Source organism: Drosophila arizonae, chromosome 5 (assembly GCF_054131065.1).
Source record: "Drosophila arizonae isolate 15081-1271.41 chromosome 5, UAZ_ARI_1.0, whole genome shotgun sequence".
NCBI lineage: Eukaryota > Metazoa > Arthropoda > Insecta > Diptera > Drosophilidae > Drosophila > Drosophila arizonae.
The window spans coordinates 3,386,800-3,404,829 of NC_142925.1; the positions used below are offsets into that span (position 1 = coordinate 3,386,800).

Genomic DNA, 18,030 nt, shown 5'->3' on the forward strand with positions numbered 1-18,030 from the left:
CAAATACCACAATTCATCTGCATGCGCAGCGGTTTGTTTACATTTTCGTGGTGAATGGACAGCATAGAAGCAGAACGCTGAAAGTAACTGTTTTAGCGCATCGTTCAAAAAAGCTTGGGCGAAATTTGATTTAATTTATAAATTTCACGGTCGGTTTTGAAATGTTTTCAAATTATAAAGTGTTACAGATCAATGCGCGGGCGACTCCGCCACAGGATAAAGGATCGTTTCCCACTGTTAAAGTTCCATCGCATGTGGGCGAATACAGTTTGTCACAAGAGGGACATTTTGAGAATACTTCTGCGCGAATTTGTTTTTTAAGTCAACCAGCGCTCAACCAACTTCCATTTTCACTAGCCCGTTGTAACGAAGACAGGGAAGAACTTTCCATACCCAAGCCCCGGTATTTGGATAATTTATTCTACTTTTTGCGAAGCTCGTTCGAAAACTTTGCGAAACGCAACGATGAGGGACTTTTGCACATAGATGCGGATATTGTTTGCAGCCGTGAGACTTTACAGTTAATCATGTGCGCACCGTATGAGTACAAAAATAACTGGACTCTAGCCGTAAGCAAATATCGCAATACGATATACATGTGTCCGGTGCAAAATACTGAACAACCTTTATCGGTAGATGTTGCACAGCAAAAAGATTTATTAATGACAAAATGGATGAGAGCATTGAAAAAACGTTGTCTGACCGCCGGAGGTAACTACCAAGATATTAATTATAACTATACACATATACATAACTATTCACATATCTTACTTTAGTTGGCCCCATTGGAAGTTCGGATAGACCTCGAGAAATAAAATTAAAAGGCCAATATTATTGTATCTTCAGCACAGACATTTGTGGCATACATGTGCTCTTCGATGCGCCCATTATAGCAGAGCACTCGATCAATACAATGTAACTATAAATTACATATTCGACCCATTGGTATAGTAATTAACTTTTTAACTGTTAAATATTCAGCTGCGGTTTGCCCAAAACCTTTGTGGATCTGAAATTGCGTTTGGATAAAATGAAACCCTGGGAATGGTCTGATCATAATCGCAATGAGGTGCTCAAATGGTGGGCCGAATCTTTTCTAGCTGGCATTGAAAAGATTTATATAGCTTATCATGATAAACAGGGAAACGTACACAAGATTATACACAGGAAGCTGCGTGAGCTTTGGCGGGAGTGTGTGAGTAGAAGACCGAAGCCTCTTAAGACTAACAGCATTATGCATAAATTAATATAAATCTTAATTTTAACAGGAGCACGACTGGTCGCCCAATATATGTGGACATTTTCTACGGCGTTGCTTGGACAACATTAAAACGATTTTGGCTGATGTGGATAACGCCAGCACAGTTTATCTCTTAGAATACGATGCTGAGAATGGAAATATTAAATATAAATATGCGGAGGAACGAAGCGAACATACGTTTATACCCGATTGGTTCCGCTTGATGATGGAGGAGAGTTTGGAGCATCTAAATGCAGCGACTCAATTTTCAGTATAAATCGTCTCTACTATATATGGCTGACAATCGATTTTAAGCTTAAGTACATATACATATATGGAAATGTGTATAATATATTAATTATAAGATGAAAGTAGATTTTACGTTTATTGACAGCATTAATTGAATTTCAAGAATCACACTATTAAATAATTTAATACACGTTATTTGTTTTGCTGCTTTTGCGATTGGCGGTTGGCTGAGAATGCATTCGATTTTACAAAAATATGGAAATGCTAATTAGTTACAGCTAATTTAGAAGAAGAGAGCAAGAGACAGAGGGGCCTCTACAGCTCAGTCTTCTTGGGCTTGCCACTGCGATCGAAGCTCTTCAGTTCTGTGGTGGCCTCCTTGGCAATGTATTTGATGAAGTCGTCCAGTTCGCGACCTCCATTGTAGCTGACGGGCTTGTTCTTCGAGTCCTTGGGCAGCCAGAAGAGTGTGGGGAAGCCGCGCACATTGAACTCTGGAGGCACATCGTTGGCCGTGGCATCCATTTTGACAATGGCTACGTCTTCATTTTGCAGTTTCTCGGCCAGCTCCTCGTAGATGGGAGTCAGTTTCTTGCAGTGTCCGCACCAGGGGGCATAGAACTCGACCAGCGTATCCTTGCCATTGTTGATGACTACTTCATCGAAGTTCTTGGCGACGGCCACCTTAACAGGTGCATCATTCGACTCGGGCACTGGCTCGCTCTTGATGTAGGGTTCCAGTTCGTTGGCCAGCAACTTTTCCACAAAGTCTTGCAGATTTTCCACGGAGAATTCCTCCTTCAGGGCATATTTGAGATTCTTGGCATCGCGTGCCAAAATGACGGGCTTGTCACCAACGAAATCGTAGCCATATTCATTCAACTCGTGCTGGAAATCATCCTTCGAGCTGATGGCAAAGTTAATCTGGCCAACAAACTCCTTGGCCACCTTCAAAACACGGTTTCGCCAGTAGTTCGTGCCCTTGGGGTTCTTCTGGTAATCAACGGCATAATAAGCAGTGATCAAAGGATTCTGGAAGTCGCGAGCAGTGTCCTGTGTGCGGTGGCCCACCAAACCATGACTGCAAAAGGGAATCGTTAGCTGCTGAAAATCATGTGAAATTAGCAAAGTTTAACTTACTAGTTCTCCTTGACGAAAGTGATCAAATCAGACTCGGAGCTACCCTCAAACTTAATTGTGGACGACTCAAATTTGTTGGCCAAGTGTGGTGCGCGTATCAGCACAATCTTATCTCTATGAAAAATATGAAAGATAAAACAAATTGTAAAGCATTAATAATTCCAATTAACTGACATTAACTACCTTAACAAAGATTATAAGCTATTTACAGAGTTATAAACTAGTTGGCGATTTGCAATCGGACATGAATTGCATTATACAAAAAAATTACAAACTATTTATTAAAGTTAAAAAATATATGTATATGAGTTATTGATCTAACGGATCTTGAGTCTTGATTAGTTTCAGTCCTGCCTCACTTACGTTTCGCCTTGCTGCTTAAGCACTTCCTCGTCTTCGCTGTGTCCAAAACGGTATTTCTCACGATTCTTGTCAGCAAACTTCAGGAAAGTCTTTGCCAATTTGGAGTCAATGTCTTTGAAATAGCCAAAGATAGTTGTATCCTTGGTGTCCAGGAATTTAGCTAGCTCCTCGATGCTGCGCACCTGCTTAGATGCAGGTCCCACCTGAGCACGCATATACTTGGCAATGCCATTAGCCTCGCGTGGTCCATTGTAGTCCTGCGACACCTCGTCCTGGCGGAAGATCTTCAGCGTTGGATAACCACTCACTGAGTACTTGCTGCACGTCTCCTTGCCGGCTTCTGTGCAGTCGACCTTTAAGATAAAAAAGACAATAAAGTTGAAATGGATATTGGTTGCTTTTGGTAAGCATTAGGTTTACCTTGGCCAATTTGATTGGTGGATCGTCATCTTTAATAATCTCAGCTGCTTTGGCATATTCAGGCTTCAAGCGCTTGCAGTGGCCGCACCTAAAATCAGAAGAAAACGTTATTAAAGACACGTCAGTTATTCAGAAAACATATCGTAGTTTCGGTTATCAAAAAACAAGTTGAGTACAAGGAAATAGGAGATGCTATCTTCTTTGTACCGAAATTGAACTATACTAGCAAACCCATTCATTATATGTTTATCAGACTGTATTTGGCTTGTACTTATCAATAAGAACAATTAAGAGAAACATTAGGAACTATCCATCTTTTCTGAATTGCCCTTGATTGCAGAAATAGAATTTATTGATCTAGTTAACACGTACTTAGTATTTAGCAGTGTATACCCAATGAAGCCCATTACCAACAGGGTATAATATAAAATTCATTTCAGAGCTTATCTGAGCGTAGTTCATGTGCGCGCTCTCTTATCATACAAGCAAGACTCAATTAAATAGCTTGTTCTCTGCGTATGCTGGAGCTGATAAGTCAATTTTGTTCAAGATGTGGCATTTGAAATCAAGCACAGCGAACCGGCCGGCGTTTCAAGCTGCGCAACTTAATTTCTTCTTTGTCTACACAAACAAACAAAAACACAGATACACATGCACAGAAAGCTATTTGTTCATGCATTAGCTTAGACAAGTTTACAGCTTACTTTATCAGCCCGCATACACGCACACATATGCATGAAGAACATCTATTCGCGCATACATATGCATGTATGTACATATGTATACAAGCTAAAATGGCCGACGCTGACTTGTCAATTCCTGGCTATATGTATGTGCCCTTTCTTTTACACGGCAGCCGCTGACGTGTACTTTTAATTCGATTAATCATAGCCACACAATTCACTTAATATTAACAATTGACGTTGCAATTGTGAACGCTGCCACACCCACCGCCCCAACTTACCAGGGTGCGTAGAACATAACCAATGTGGTCTCATGCTGCTTCAAAGTGGAGGCGAAATTGTCATCGCCAAGTTCCAGCACATCTTGCTCGGCACCAGCAACTATTGCAATAAAGCTGCATGCGAGAACAGCTAATAAGCGCCACATTTCGTTCTTTGTTACTTATTAATAAAAAAATCTGTAAATATATATTTCAAGAAATACTGTATGTCAACCGGCTGCTACGATAATTTACGTCTAGACCGGTCAAATGCTTTACGAGAATTGGATACGTTTTGACGGTCTAAGCCACGTCATTGACATTTTATAACACTGTTGGGGGAGTGACCGACCGACTAACATACTTTACTCCACATTTAACATTCTGGGTATCTGTTAACTAACAGATCAGCGCATATCAGCGCAATTTATTCAATGAATATTCGATACTGGCAGTGCGACTCTGTAACGCCACGCTTGCAGAAACGAGGCTACAAGTTTCCTGTTACGCCGAACACTCGTTCACTTTGTTCAAGTCTGTCGCCGGAATAGCATAGACTTTGTGATTTCTCATTCAATTTGTTCGAGAGTAAGTTCTGTTGCCAAGTGAAAAAAGAAATTTGAGTGCATACCTGTTTAAATCGGAAATATATGTGTGCAATAAACCAACTGAGTGCATTAACAATCAATTTATAAACAAATATGCAATTGGACTTTAACAAATCTGTATATTTGATAACATGTGGATGCGTGTGTGGGCACTCGACAGTTAACCTCTAAGCCGAATCAAAGTGAAAGGTGGTGACGATGACTGAAGCGCAAACACGTGGCAAGCAGCTAGCGATGGAAATTTCACCATAACTAAAATTTGTTTATGAAATTTATTTGCTCAAATGAGTCACTTAGTATTTCTGCAATATGGTGTAATTGGTGTCGGTGATGCCACGCCCACATGTGCGTGGCACATGTGAATGGTTTGATTCATAAATCCGATCATAAAACAACTTGTATGAATGCAACATCTAAAATTGCCAATCGGCATCTCCAACTATTTGCAATCTAAAAAAAAGTTGCTAAAAATTTAATCAGCGTGCGAAGCGTGTCTTTTTTGCATGCGCAAAATTTTCCACCTTTCTCTATACGTATGAACGCATAGAATTTCAAGATGGCGGCTCATAAGCCGATGGTGTGACTGACTAATCAGAAAATGCTTGCTGCAATAAAATACAAAAGTCAAGCGATACTATCACAAGCGAACAGCCTCTGTATGCGAATTAAATATATTCTATATTGTAGAATTGACAAAAATTCAACACATTGAAAAAATTGTTATCTTCACATGAACTTTTAGTCCAAGATGGCCGGAGACGGCATGCAGTACATGCATTTTTCGATCGTTCCCAATTGCTTTGCCAACCACTGCCAGATCGTCTACTTTGTCCGAATCATTGCTCGGTCGCCATTTTATTTTACTTTCTCACTTGCTCTCTTGTGCCGATGAAGCGGCCGGCAACAGCGTCACGCACTCACACACAACCACATGGATAGATTTTGATTTGCTGGAATTTTCTGTGCACATATGTATTCAAATTGTATGCTTGTATGTGTATGTACAAACATACATATTGAATTTCATTTGATTAAGTTCTAATTATCTCGATTTTTATATGATGAGAAATTGCCTAAGTTCTGCTACTGAATAATAATGAGGATAGCAAAAATACCAAATTCACTGACAAAAATCGAGTTATAATGTTGCGAATTAGTTTTTTTGTTAATGATAATTTTTCTTTGCACGTTCCCTTTTGTTGCCAGTTTCGTTTTGTGCCTTTGTTACACATACATACATATACTTCCACCACCGAGACATGCGGCTGCGGCTAAACCTAACCTCAAAGCAATGTGTGCTCGCCGATGCCAGTGTATAGCAAATGCGAGCGCAAACACGTTTCGTTTTGAGGTTAGGTCGAACTGCGCTGGTATATGAAACCAAAGTTGAATTTTATGAACGCGTTGGCAAAATATGATAATGATTAGAATTTGTCTACACTCGATTTACTAATACGTACCGACCCATGTTAATTGTTTTTAACTAACAAATTTTATTTACCCTTCCATTTCTTCCCCCGATTGCTGATTGTACCTGTGGACCCGTACACACACACACTTCCAAACATAAACCTACTGCACGCTGTGAACCCACTATTCAATCAACCCACTAGCTCGTATAAAACAAGATGGGCAAGGAAAAGATTCACATCAACATTGTCGTGATTGGACACGTCGACTCCGGCAAGTCCACCACCACCGGTCACTTGATCTACAAGTGCGGTGGTATCGACAAGCGTACCATTGAGAAGTTCGAGAAGGAAGCCCAGGAGATGGGCAAGGGCTCGTTCAAGTACGCATGGGTTTTGGATAAATTGAAGGCCGAGCGTGAGCGTGGTATCACCATTGATATCGCTCTGTGGAAGTTCGAGACTGCCAAGTACTACGTGACCATCATCGATGCTCCTGGCCACAGAGATTTCATCAAGAACATGATCACTGGTACCTCCCAGGCCGATTGTGCTGTCTTGATTGTTGCTGCTGGTACTGGTGAGTTCGAGGCCGGTATTTCCAAGAACGGTCAGACTCGCGAGCACGCTCTGCTTGCTTTCACCCTGGGTGTCAAGCAGCTGATTGTTGGTGTCAACAAGATGGATTCATCTGAGCCACCATACAGCGAGGCTCGTTATGAGGAAATCAAGAAGGAAGTGTCTTCGTACATCAAGAAGATCGGCTACAACCCGGCGGCTGTTGCCTTTGTGCCCATCTCCGGATGGCACGGCGACAACATGTTGGAACCATCGACCAACATGCCCTGGTTCAAGGGATGGAAGGTGGAGCGCAAGGAGGGTAATGCTGAAGGCAAGACCCTCATCGATGCCCTCGATGCTATCCTGCCCCCCTCCCGCCCAACCGAGAAGCCCCTGCGTCTGCCCCTGCAGGATGTCTACAAAATTGGCGGTATCGGAACAGTACCCGTCGGTCGTGTGGAGACTGGTGTCTTGAAGCCCGGCTGCGTTGTTGTGTTCGCCCCAGCTAACATCACCACTGAGGTTAAGTCCGTGGAGATGCACCACGAAGCCCTCACCGAGGCCGTTCCCGGTGACAACGTTGGTTTCAACGTTAAGAACGTCTCCGTTAAGGAGCTGCGTCGTGGCTATGTTGCCGGTGACTCCAAGGCCAGCCCTCCCAGGGGTGCCGCCGATTTCACCGCTCAGGTCATCGTGTTGAACCACCCTGGCCAGATTGCCAACGGCTACACTCCAGTGTTGGATTGCCACACCGCTCATATTGCTTGCAAGTTCGCTGAGATCAAGGAGAAGGTCGACCGTCGTTCCGGCAAGACCACTGAGGAGAACCCCAAGTTCATCAAGTCTGGTGATGCTGCCATCGTCAACTTGGTGCCCTCCAAGCCTCTGTGCGTTGAGTCCTTCCAGGAGTTCCCTCCTCTAGGTCGTTTCGCTGTCCGTGACATGAGACAGACTGTCGCTGTCGGTGTCATCAAGGCTGTCAACTTCAAGGATGCTTCCGGTGGCAAGGTCACCAAGGCCGCCGAGAAGGCCACCAAGGGCAAGAAGTAGCTGGTTTCTATCAATAATAACAACATTATGATGAAGCAGCAGCCAGAACTCAACAGCAGCAACAACAATAGCAACAACAGCAGCAGTAACAACAACAACAATGATAAGCACAACAGTAGTCGAACACAAACACCTGTCCTGGGCAAGATGAATGATAAGATGATGTTCCAGCAAAAGCAAAAATTTAATTTTTTCCATCGTAAAGAATTTCGTCGGATACGAATGTTAAACGCCATCGCCGCCTAGACGATTGAGTGGGAAAATGGAGCACACACACCCAATTGCAGATTTGAAGAAACAAAATTAAATTTTTACCCTCAATCTTAAGTTTACCTACCACATAAATATATATATGATATTATAGTAAATTGATTTTATAATGATATCATATTTTTTCATAGTTCGTATATAATTTGTGTAGCAGCAGTAGCGCAGGCGTATAGCATTTATATATCGTGTATTCGTTAAAATTAAAATTTTGATTTTTTATATCCCTTATTTTTGTTTTGCACACTACTTTGTACACTATATAAAAAGCAACAAGGAAACAATACTAGAAGCGAAAAGATAAACTTATTTACAACAAATAAAAGCACGTTTTGTATTTATTTTTTCCCACGATGAAACATTTTTACGTTTTGCTTTTCAGCCATTCCTTTATCATTTTGTCACTTCATCCGCTGCCAAATGTGAAACATGAAAGTACAAAACCCAAGATGAAGTACAAGGAACTGCTTAACTATACAACAGAACTTTACCTCATTTAAACAGAATAAAGCGAAGGTTATATTTGCAACTTGGAACACAACTTGTCTTTAATTTGAGTATGTTAAATATATAATTTCAAATATATACAATTCTTGACGAATGAAACGATTAAAAGGAGGAAACCTGGTTGGGGTCAAAACCTTCAGTGCAATTATGTATATGGTAAAGCAGGACACGTAATGCTATTTGCTGAGCACCAGAGCTGGGTCCTTGAAGCAGGGCTTAGCATGTTGCCGCGATTGATATTGGTGGTACTGCGGCAGTTGGTCCTCCGGGTCCGGCACCGGGTCCTCGTAGCGTATGCCAAACGGAGTCACAATGGCACTTTTCATCAGATACTTGCCAAACCTTTGCACCTGCATTGCCGATATGCTATCCAGCACCCACAGTGGCGACAGGTAGATGCGATCATCCTCCGCGCGTCTCTTGTCACCCACAATAAATTTGGCCTTGTAGCGATTCTCGGTCAGCTTGGCACCACCCAAAAGCAGCAGCTCCTTGATATTGTTGAATGTGATGGGTCGACACAGCGAGGACACGTAGAAGACCTCCATAAAACGGAACAGCTCACAGCGATAGGATGAGCCAAAGGCTTGACGTTCTGCGCGGCAAATCTAGCGGGGATCGGGTAACAAATTATGACACTTTCAATAGTAGTTTGCCAATAGCTCACCTCAACGGCTCGTGAGAATGAGCTCAGTTCATATTTCTCTTCTTTTAGCCATTTGCCAGCATGAACCGAATCGATTATCCACTTGAAGTTAACAATCCAAACGCCTCGCATCAAACCACGCAATAGATTCAACGTTCTCCTCGGCTCCAGACTAACCAAATGGGTCGTTCGCTTGGTCACTGTGGGATCCAGACGCATGCCACGGAGCTTGCGTATGGCCTGGGATGGCATGACAAGCAATTGAGAATGCCGGGATGGGGGTGAGTGGGTACAATAGAATCAATGGATGGATGCATGAATATATTGGTTAATTAATGACTAAAGCCATTAATCGAGCACAAAGTGGAGTCAACTCTTGTTTTGTATAAATATTTTGATGTTTAATTTATTTGTGTGAAACGCGCTGATGCTTTACGACTACCGCAAGTTCAACTATGTTTTATCAATAATAATTACGAACAAAAATAAGTCGGGCGTTGCACTTGAAAAATCAGACTCGAGAAACTCAATAACTATAGAAATACAAATGAATCAATTAAGACAATATAGAACAACTTTTGCACATAGTATACATATACATAGGGTACATATAGAGAGAGAGAAAACTATCTATATCTATAATCTATAGCTAGATCTATAAACTAAGCGAGTAGAGTTTCTCAAGTCAAGGCCAGGATGTTGTGCTACCAACCTTATGGATGATTTGCACCTGCTCCTTGTGCATGTTCGTGTGCACTAGCGTATGTATGATTTTACGCTTTGCTCCAGACGTCACACAATCGCCATGCGACTCGGATGCACTCTCATTAGTGGCATCTGAATCGAATGGCGTCACAAATACATCCTTCGTACCAGCGTTTTTCGGCTTTTCGTATTTCTTTTGCACATTGGGGCCAACTGCTGCCGTTGGTTTCAGCGGTCCCATGGTGCGTCGTCTCTTCACCGTGTGCGTGGAGGCACTGCTGCTATTCTTGCTCGGACGAGATTTGGTGCTAGACGATGATGATGCTAACACAATTGATTCATTTGGCGTAAAGAGTCGACGCATCTTGGGCTCTGTGGACTGTTGATCCTTGGGTGTCGACGGCGTATTCAAGGCCACTGCCTGCAGTGGTGGTGCTGGTGCTGGTGGCGGTGGTGGTGTAGCAAGTGCACAGCTCTCTCCCAGCTCCGCTTGATTGGCCAGTGCCAGCGATCGTCGCTGCGATTTGCTATTAATTGAATTGATGCGCTCATTAATGTGATCCATGTCCACATTGAACAGCGTGCGACGACGATTCGAGGTTGAGCTCTTCTCGCTGCCTGGCAAACGAGTGGAGCTAAACACCGGCACAGGTGTGTGCCCGTCGAAGCTGTTCAGCGATGTTTGCGTGTTTACATTCATTGGCGAATTTACAAATATATCTTCCAAATACGGATTTCTGTTTTCATTATTGACATCGCTAATCTGCATTTGCTCTACGGTATATAAAGTACGACGTTCACGAGCTCGTCCAATTGTAAGCGCGTGGGATGAGCTTATTTCCATTGTTTCTTGCACATAGTTTGTTTTGTTGGGCGGTGGCGTTGGCTCCACAATGGACATTGCCGTGTCCAGGCATTGAGGCTCCTCTGCTATGGCTTGAAATGGAGACGGCTTCTTGACCTGTTTTGGCGTGCTCGGCTCTAAAGTAGCGTTTTGGGAGAAACTGCGGCGACGTACACTAAGAATTTCCTCTTGTGAATCTGTTTTAGTTGTTGACAGCTGCAGGCTACGACGACGTGTTATTCGTGGCTCGATTACTGGTGGAGCCACTGCTGCGGCTGCTGTCTCTGACTCCTTTTCCTCTGTGTTAGCTTTCTCTGTTATGTTCAATTGGCTGCGTCGTCGTGTCAGACGTGATCCTGTTGACGGTTTTTCAGCTACAATCTCAGGTGCTGAGCACACATAAGCCAAACTGCGCCGGCGAAGCTGTCGCAGCGGTCGTGGTTTGTCTTGGGTGGACTCCACAGTCACCGAGGTGCTACGCCTGCTATTCCTGCCCACACTCTGCTCTTGGACGAAAGTCGCTTCCTTATGAATCTCATCATGTTTGGGAATCTCCTCATTCTCCTTGTCCTTTGGAGCTGGCGTGTCTGCTTTGTTCTGCACCTTAAATGGCGTGAAGCAGCCGTTGTTTATTCTGAGAATGTTGCAAAGTGAATACAAAAATAACAAACGTTTAAAGTTTACACAGTCATAATATTATGATAAACGAATTAACAATCATCATAGATATATATAATTATAATTATAATTATAATTACCTATTGAGCAGCTTAGTAGCTGGCGATTCTGCACCCACATCTTGCTCCTTGTTTTTGCTGAGAGTGTTGAAGAATCGCGTGATATTAGTCTGGAAGAGAGAAATATATTAAATGACTTATTTATGAAGTAGATCGAGGAAAACTAACCTGCGCTGTGCTTGCAGTTAAGGACCTTGCTGACGACTTTGGTGTTACATCTTTACTGCCAGTGGGCGTTCCAGGGCGCTTTCGTCTCTTATTAAGCTCCGAGTCTGGTTGCATACAACGTACGCGCTATAAGAAAGAATAATATCATATTAGATAGAAGACCAGATTTAGCTGGACAACAAATGATAAAGCACTTGTTTTCCCCAATGATGCCATGGATAAGACTGCTGCTGTTGCTGCTGACTTCGCAACTGTCACTTTTCTTTAGCTAAAAACCTACTGTTTTATTTGTTTATAATGTACGTGATAACTGAATCGTTGCTAACTTTTGTTTATATTAGCGCAATTTTTATCTCTCTCACTCTTTCCCTCTCAATTGGATACTGTTAATGTTGCTGCGATTTTAACATTTCTACATAAGAATATATTAAATATAAGTAACATAATTTGTTTATTACTGCCAATAAGTATTGTTTAAATAATAAATATAAACATTTTTTCTATTAAAATGCGGCTAAATTTGTGTTTTTGAATTTTTAAATACAAACAGGTGTGTACGCACTGGCTGTTGTTGACTTTGCAGCCCTGGTTGCTCTCCCACGGCGACTGCGCCGTAGCAAGAGCGCCAGCCCCCACATGCTGTATAAAAATTGCCACAGCACAGCCGACAGCCTCAGTCTGCGGCTCACTCAGCGTTGGTCGCGCTCGCATCTAGTAAAACAAACTAGACGAACGAACGTTCTAAAACTATGTTTTAGCTAAAAAATAAAACTGGCAGTATTACGCGATAACACACGTTCTATAAAGCAGACACAATTTTAATTAAACGCATGCATCCGCGCTAGATAAGCAACAAGTGTTGCCCCATTTGCAACTAAAATCAAATTCATTCAGCAGGCAGCTGTAAGCGGCGTCGGCAGAAAAGAGAGAGAGAGAGAGAAAGCGAGTGAGAGAGCCAACAATAAGTTCTTACCATATTTTTGTGTTTTTACGTTTTGTTTGTTTTGCCACAATTGTCAATCGCTACAAAAATAACAATTGTTTAAAGAAAAAATACAAAATCTGAGCGGAAGAGAAAAAAGAACAAATAGGAACGTGGCAACGCCTCTGTTCGTGTGGGCTGTTGCGCGGAAAAATAATAAAAAAAAAAAAAAAAAAAATACCAACAGAGAGGCATCAGCAAGAAGAAAACTTGTTTTGTATCTGCGGTTTACCTAGGACCGTGCGATAACGATTACAAGTACATAAATAATAAGAACGCTGCAAGCAGTGCCAAGGCCGCATCTAATATATCATCAGTATTCAGCGCCATTCAGCACCATTCAGCGCCAGGCACTAGATAAAGGCAGAATCAAACTTAAAGATGATACCTGGCTATGGACCCGTCACGCAAGCCCTGCTGGGTACCTTGCTCACCTGGGGTCTGACAGCAGCAGGTGCAGCATTGGTCATCTTTGTGCGAGGCAATCAGCGACGTTCTCTAGACGCGGCATTGGGCTTTGCGGCAGGCGTCATGATTGCCGCCTCGTTCTGGTCACTGCTCAACCCAGCCATTGAAATGGCCGAGACCTCGAATCTGTACGGCTCCTACTCATTTATGCCCGTGGCTGGTGGCTTTCTGCTTGGCTCGATCTTTGTGTATGGCTGCGACAAGCTGATGTCATATCTGGGCTTGAACAGCACCAACATGATGATTCAGATGACGCAGAACAGCAAGGATAAGGCAGACATTGCCATCGATGAGATGAAAATGAATGGCTCAGCCACGGATAGGCATGCCTCCAAGAGTCTCGACAGCTTCTCGGACTGCCTGAGCGTGCAGCACAGCGGCGAGTCGCGCAGAAGGAAGAAGGGCGGCAGCATTGGCGAGGTGGAGCAATGTACATACACAGCGGAGGCGACGCTGGAACAGCAGCGGGCACAAGAGGCGTTGTCACAGTGGAAAAGGATCATGTTGCTTGTGGTGGCCATTACCGTGCACAACATACCCGAAGGCCTCGCAGTGGGCGTGAGCTTCGGCGCCGTGGGCACTACGAATAGCTCAACATTCGAGAGTGCTCGCAATCTAGCCATTGGCATTGGCATACAGAATTTCCCCGAAGGATTGGCGGTCAGCTTGCCTCTGCATGCCGCCGGCTTCAGTGTGATGCGTGCCCTGTGGTATGGTCAATTGTCTGGCATGGTGGAGCCCATCTTTGGAGTCTTGGGAGCGGTGGCTGTCACCTTCGCTAACCTAATATTGCCCTATGCCTTGTCATTTGCTGCTGGCGCCATGATCTACATCGTGGCCGATGATATTCTGCCGGAGGCGCATGCCAGTGGCAACGGCACAATTGCGACATGGGGCACAGTGTCTGGATTCCTGATTATGATGTGCTTGGAGGTGGCGCTATCGTGATAAAGCGATGTCCACAACGACAACAAGGACACATGTTCCAATGCATCATATATATGTATGTATGCATATATGTATAGAAAGCATTCCAGGAAAAGGACTTCACAAAAATCATTCATAGTGTTAATTTCTTTTAAATATCGTACTTAAACGAAAGCGCATTTTTTTTATTGTATTGTAAATAGTGAAACAGGCCTTAAGACATATAGTAATGTACATGTAGTATATATATTAGCAGATATCTCTGTAACTTTTATATATATACATATTCTTAAAAATCTCAGAGAATGTTTTTGCCTGCTGCGCGTTCAACGCAATCAGAACGAAAGAAAGATAGAAAGAAAAAACCCAACCGTAACTAAGTATTTTTTATATATTTAACTTGGCTGCATTGTTTTTGCCCTGTTATGTAAATGCAAAAAAAAAAAGTAACTACTATATACATATTTATAATTTTGTTTTTAATATCTGTCTGTAAACAGACGTGCGCATGTGAAATAGGTTTTAAGTTGTCAAGTGCCCTGTCTTTTTGTTCATCTTCGTTTTACTGAACTGTCGTAATATTTAAGTAATAAACCATAATGTCTGTACGTTCAGTGCAAGACAGAATTTATTAAGAAAATTTGCATTTGTTTTTCTTTAGTTTTGAACCAGGCTAACGTGCTCGCTCTCTCTCCTTCTCTCTCTCTCTGTTGTCTTGCCAACTTCCTGGCCTCTGATAAGACATATTGTACACTACGTGTTACACGCAAATTGAATTAGATAACCTAAACACAGCACCAAAGTGTACAAGACCCAGAGCTCTAGGCTAAGTGCCTGACATTTGTTGTCTGTGATAAGAATCTGTCGAGCGAAAGTGCAGACGGCACTCAAATAGCAACATTTTGTTTCTATTATGTTTTTGTGCTGCCATCTTTAGCTATACTCAGTAAAATGCAATGGAGGGGTATGCTGCAGCAGTGCTTAAAGAAGTTTGTAGGAAAAATCTAAGCTAGAGGGTAGCTCTTAGTCGATCAATTGAATCATTCTGAAATGAATCATTAAAACAATCGGTGGCTTCTGTTGTTCAAGATTACGTTTAAATTTGTTTTGATTTGAGCTGCCCAGTAAAAAGCTTTTGTATATAGGGTATGCTGATGTAAAAGTTTGACTAGTAAGGAAAACATGATAGTACCAGAGTATATCAAGGGAATTTTCTAGTCGATTACCATTGGATATGATTTGCAGTTTTGATTATCCGAGATGTACTCCTAAGAATGATTGGAGAAGAATCTGAACAAAAATAATAAATGCCTACTAAGCTGTATACAGAATATTTTCCGGCCTAGTTCTTTAAGCTGTGTTAGCAAAGTCTAATCAATAATTTGTAGTTTCAGGAACTAGAAAAATATGGGAAGTAATCCAAACAGACTTTTTATATAATGATCAATAGCATGCTACGTCAATCAATATTTAAATTCAGGGAATTTGTAGTTTATCACATTGTATGCAGGGTATCTGTCAGTCGAGTACTATAAGCTTAAATAATATAACAAAGCCAACTCTAATATCTTTTTTTTTATTTTACAAAGCAGAATCAGATATATATATGTATAAATAAAATTTACCCATCCCAGTAAACTAGAGCATTATCAGACTAGACATATCAATTGCTTATCTGAGTCTTCGTGGCTTGTACGTGATAATATACACCCCCATTCGGTCGGCCTTATCGTAAATATGTTTAGGCAAAGCCTAAACAAGTAATCAATTTGTTTATTTTTATAGTATTTTTATGGGGCCAATAAACCAATTAAATAACGACCATTAAGAACTGAAGTTGATGGCTTCCGAAGCGATCGGGAATATTTACAATATCTGACCAATGGATAGCAATGATTGCTGCTTGAGATTAATGAGTATGCAAATAAATCAATTTGCAATAGAAATTGAAACTAGTTAAGCAGCTCCTATTAAGCTATTTAGTTGCAAATACATATAACGTCATACACGTGCTGGATGTAACAAGAGAGATAATTATATACTAAATTAGGATTATGCAATGTAGATGCAGAAATAGAAATAAATACAATGTTAGCTCATCTTAAAGACCACGTGCGAGATAGATATAACATAAATGAGATATTTCTATAGTATACGATAACTAGCTATACAACACTATTTAACAAAGTTGAACTCTTTCATAAGATGATTCTGAAACCATTCTAATTAAAGCATTTCTCAATTGTAGGAAAATTGTAAATAAAATTATAATAGACTTTTATTTATGTAAAATTGCTGCTTTAATTAAACTTTACAAATTTGAAATTAAGGAGATATTTGTCATAAACTTTGAAATTTTCATTGAGTTTTCAGAATTCAAAATATATGAAAAATCATCTTGTCTATTAGCATAAAATGGATTCAGAATCATCTCATTTCAATTCATTTTCTTCATCTATGGAAAAAATGATTTAAGTCACATCTTGTTTCACTCTTGTGTTGTATAACTATATTTAGGTACGATTGAGGTACTCACCGACACTTTGCCATAGAGCTCTGGGAATTCATACATATGTATATTGCTAATGGGAAACTGCGTGGGATCACATAGACGACGCTGCACTTTACAGGCCTCGATCCATAATATGGAAACAATTGGTATATTCCAGCTCTGTGCGCGTTTATAGGTGGACAAGAGGCCATCCTTGAAGACCACGTGGGTGGTATTGCTATTAAATGCAATTTTTGAATTATATTTTAATTAAATCTCAAGTTACGTTAAGCTTACCGCAACAGACGATCGTTGGCCTGGGCGCCCAGTTTTGTAATGATATTCTTAACGCCCTCGGAGCGATTATCATTGCCCGTGCGCACTTCAACGTACACAATGACATCCTTCAATATCTCCGAGAGCGATGGCGGCGGCTGCGGATTACGCTCCTCTGCAGTTATAATGCTAATCTCACCATGTGGCACATCGAAATTATTGTAGGCGGTTTTAGTAGGACTTCTATAAGCCAGTGATATAAATAATTAATTATATACACATATGCAAGAGTGAGAACTTACTTAAGTGCACTTATGGCGCGCATGCGTAGGGCGGCGCTGGGACTATTGAAATCACGTTGTAGCTGCTTTAGATGTGGATCCCGTTTGGTTGCTAGGTCGGGTTCCATTGATTTCGGACTTGCAACTGGATTTTCTCCTGCAGCCCTGGACTTGGGCGTCATAATCATGTGGGCAATCGCTGGCGTCGTCGCAATTGAGGTAGCTGAAGGTCTGTCGATGACGGTAACAGTTTGATCTGTATTACAAATATTTAAATTTACATTTTTGACTGCGTGTAGGGCTTAGAATTATTACATTATATTATATATATTATGCATTTACGCACATTCACCCATCATTCGAGTTTTCCACATAATATAAAGATCCAAAACGTGTTTTTAATTTTCGTCAATACTTTAAATTTAGAGCTCGCCAAATTAAATACAAATTTTTGGTGTCTTAAAATGATTTAATTTACAAAGCTAACCTGTTGTTTCTGTTGTCTGGACTACCTTTGAATGCCAACGGAACTCGTTCTGTTTCATTTGTGTCACCGTACTTGATACGAATCGTCGCACATATATTTTTCGATGAACTTATTGCGTAATAGTAGCAGTAAAAGTTGTCTTTTCAATTATTTGTTTAAAAATTATTAAATTTTGCAAAATTTACGCGGCCGCTTGGCTTCGGACAGTCGAGTTAAAAGCAGGGCTGCTTAATTATTATCGAGTTGCAAGCTATCGATTAA

The 18,030-nt window shown here is 41.5% G+C and overlaps 5 protein-coding genes and 1 non-coding gene across 13 annotated transcripts; 4 read left to right on the forward strand and 2 right to left on the reverse strand.

Annotated features, from left to right (window-relative positions):
- The first annotated feature begins 47 nt into the window (after positions 1-47).
- On the forward strand, positions 48-2,313 carry cuff (cutoff). The gene is made up of 4 exons (XM_018009059.2): positions 48-711; positions 777-915; positions 982-1,195; positions 1,269-2,313. Exons 1-4 carry the CDS (start codon positions 162-164, stop codon positions 1,515-1,517), a joined length of 1,152 nt encoding a protein of 383 aa, XP_017864548.2. The 5' UTR covers positions 48-161; the 3' UTR covers positions 1,518-2,313.
- On the reverse strand, positions 1,599-4,659 carry ERp60 (disulfide-isomerase A3). The gene is made up of 5 exons (XM_018010710.2): positions 4,377-4,659; positions 3,413-3,500; positions 2,993-3,345; positions 2,630-2,743; positions 1,599-2,570 (listed from the first exon to the last, which is right to left on the reverse strand). Exons 1-5 carry the CDS (start codon positions 4,520-4,522, stop codon positions 1,805-1,807), a joined length of 1,467 nt encoding a protein of 488 aa, XP_017866199.1. The 5' UTR covers positions 4,523-4,659; the 3' UTR covers positions 1,599-1,804.
- A 123-nt stretch (positions 4,660-4,782) lies between these two features.
- eEF1alpha1 (eukaryotic translation elongation factor 1 alpha 1) lies at positions 4,783-8,591 on the forward strand. The gene is made up of 2 exons (XM_018010711.2): positions 4,783-4,943; positions 6,577-8,591. The coding sequence occupies exon 2, from the start codon at positions 6,592-6,594 to the stop codon at positions 7,981-7,983; it is 1,392 nt and encodes a 463-aa protein (XP_017866200.1). The 5' UTR covers positions 4,783-4,943; positions 6,577-6,591; the 3' UTR covers positions 7,984-8,591.
- Positions 6,017-6,093, forward strand: LOC149268374 (small nucleolar RNA snR61/Z1/Z11). The gene has a single exon (XR_016270707.1). It is a non-coding gene; the product is annotated as a small nucleolar RNA snR61/Z1/Z11 (small nucleolar RNA).
- On the reverse strand, positions 8,189-18,006 carry MCPH1 (Microcephalin). 8 transcript variants are annotated; one of them, XM_089471467.1, is made up of 9 exons: positions 17,795-18,006; positions 17,304-17,538; positions 17,023-17,244; positions 16,771-16,963; positions 11,858-11,983; positions 11,711-11,799; positions 10,116-11,586; positions 9,425-9,643; positions 8,189-9,365 (listed from the first exon to the last, which is right to left on the reverse strand). In XM_089471467.1, the coding sequence occupies exons 2-9, from the start codon at positions 17,468-17,470 to the stop codon at positions 8,934-8,936; spliced, it is 2,919 nt and encodes a 972-aa protein (XP_089327593.1). In that variant the 5' UTR covers positions 17,471-17,538; positions 17,795-18,006; the 3' UTR covers positions 8,189-8,933. The 8 variants fall into 8 exon arrangements, with proteins under 8 accessions (XP_089327593.1, XP_089327592.1, XP_089327588.1 ...); XM_089471466.1 differs by having other exon boundaries at positions 17,304-17,513; positions 17,770-18,006; XM_089471462.1 differs by having other exon boundaries at positions 17,770-18,006.
- Zip48C (Zinc/iron regulated transporter-related protein 48C) lies at positions 12,498-14,874 on the forward strand. The gene has a single exon (XM_018010715.2). The coding sequence runs from the start codon at positions 13,221-13,223 to the stop codon at positions 14,253-14,255; it is 1,035 nt and encodes a 344-aa protein (XP_017866204.1). The 5' UTR covers positions 12,498-13,220; the 3' UTR covers positions 14,256-14,874.
- Positions 18,007-18,030: the final 24 nt, after the last annotated feature.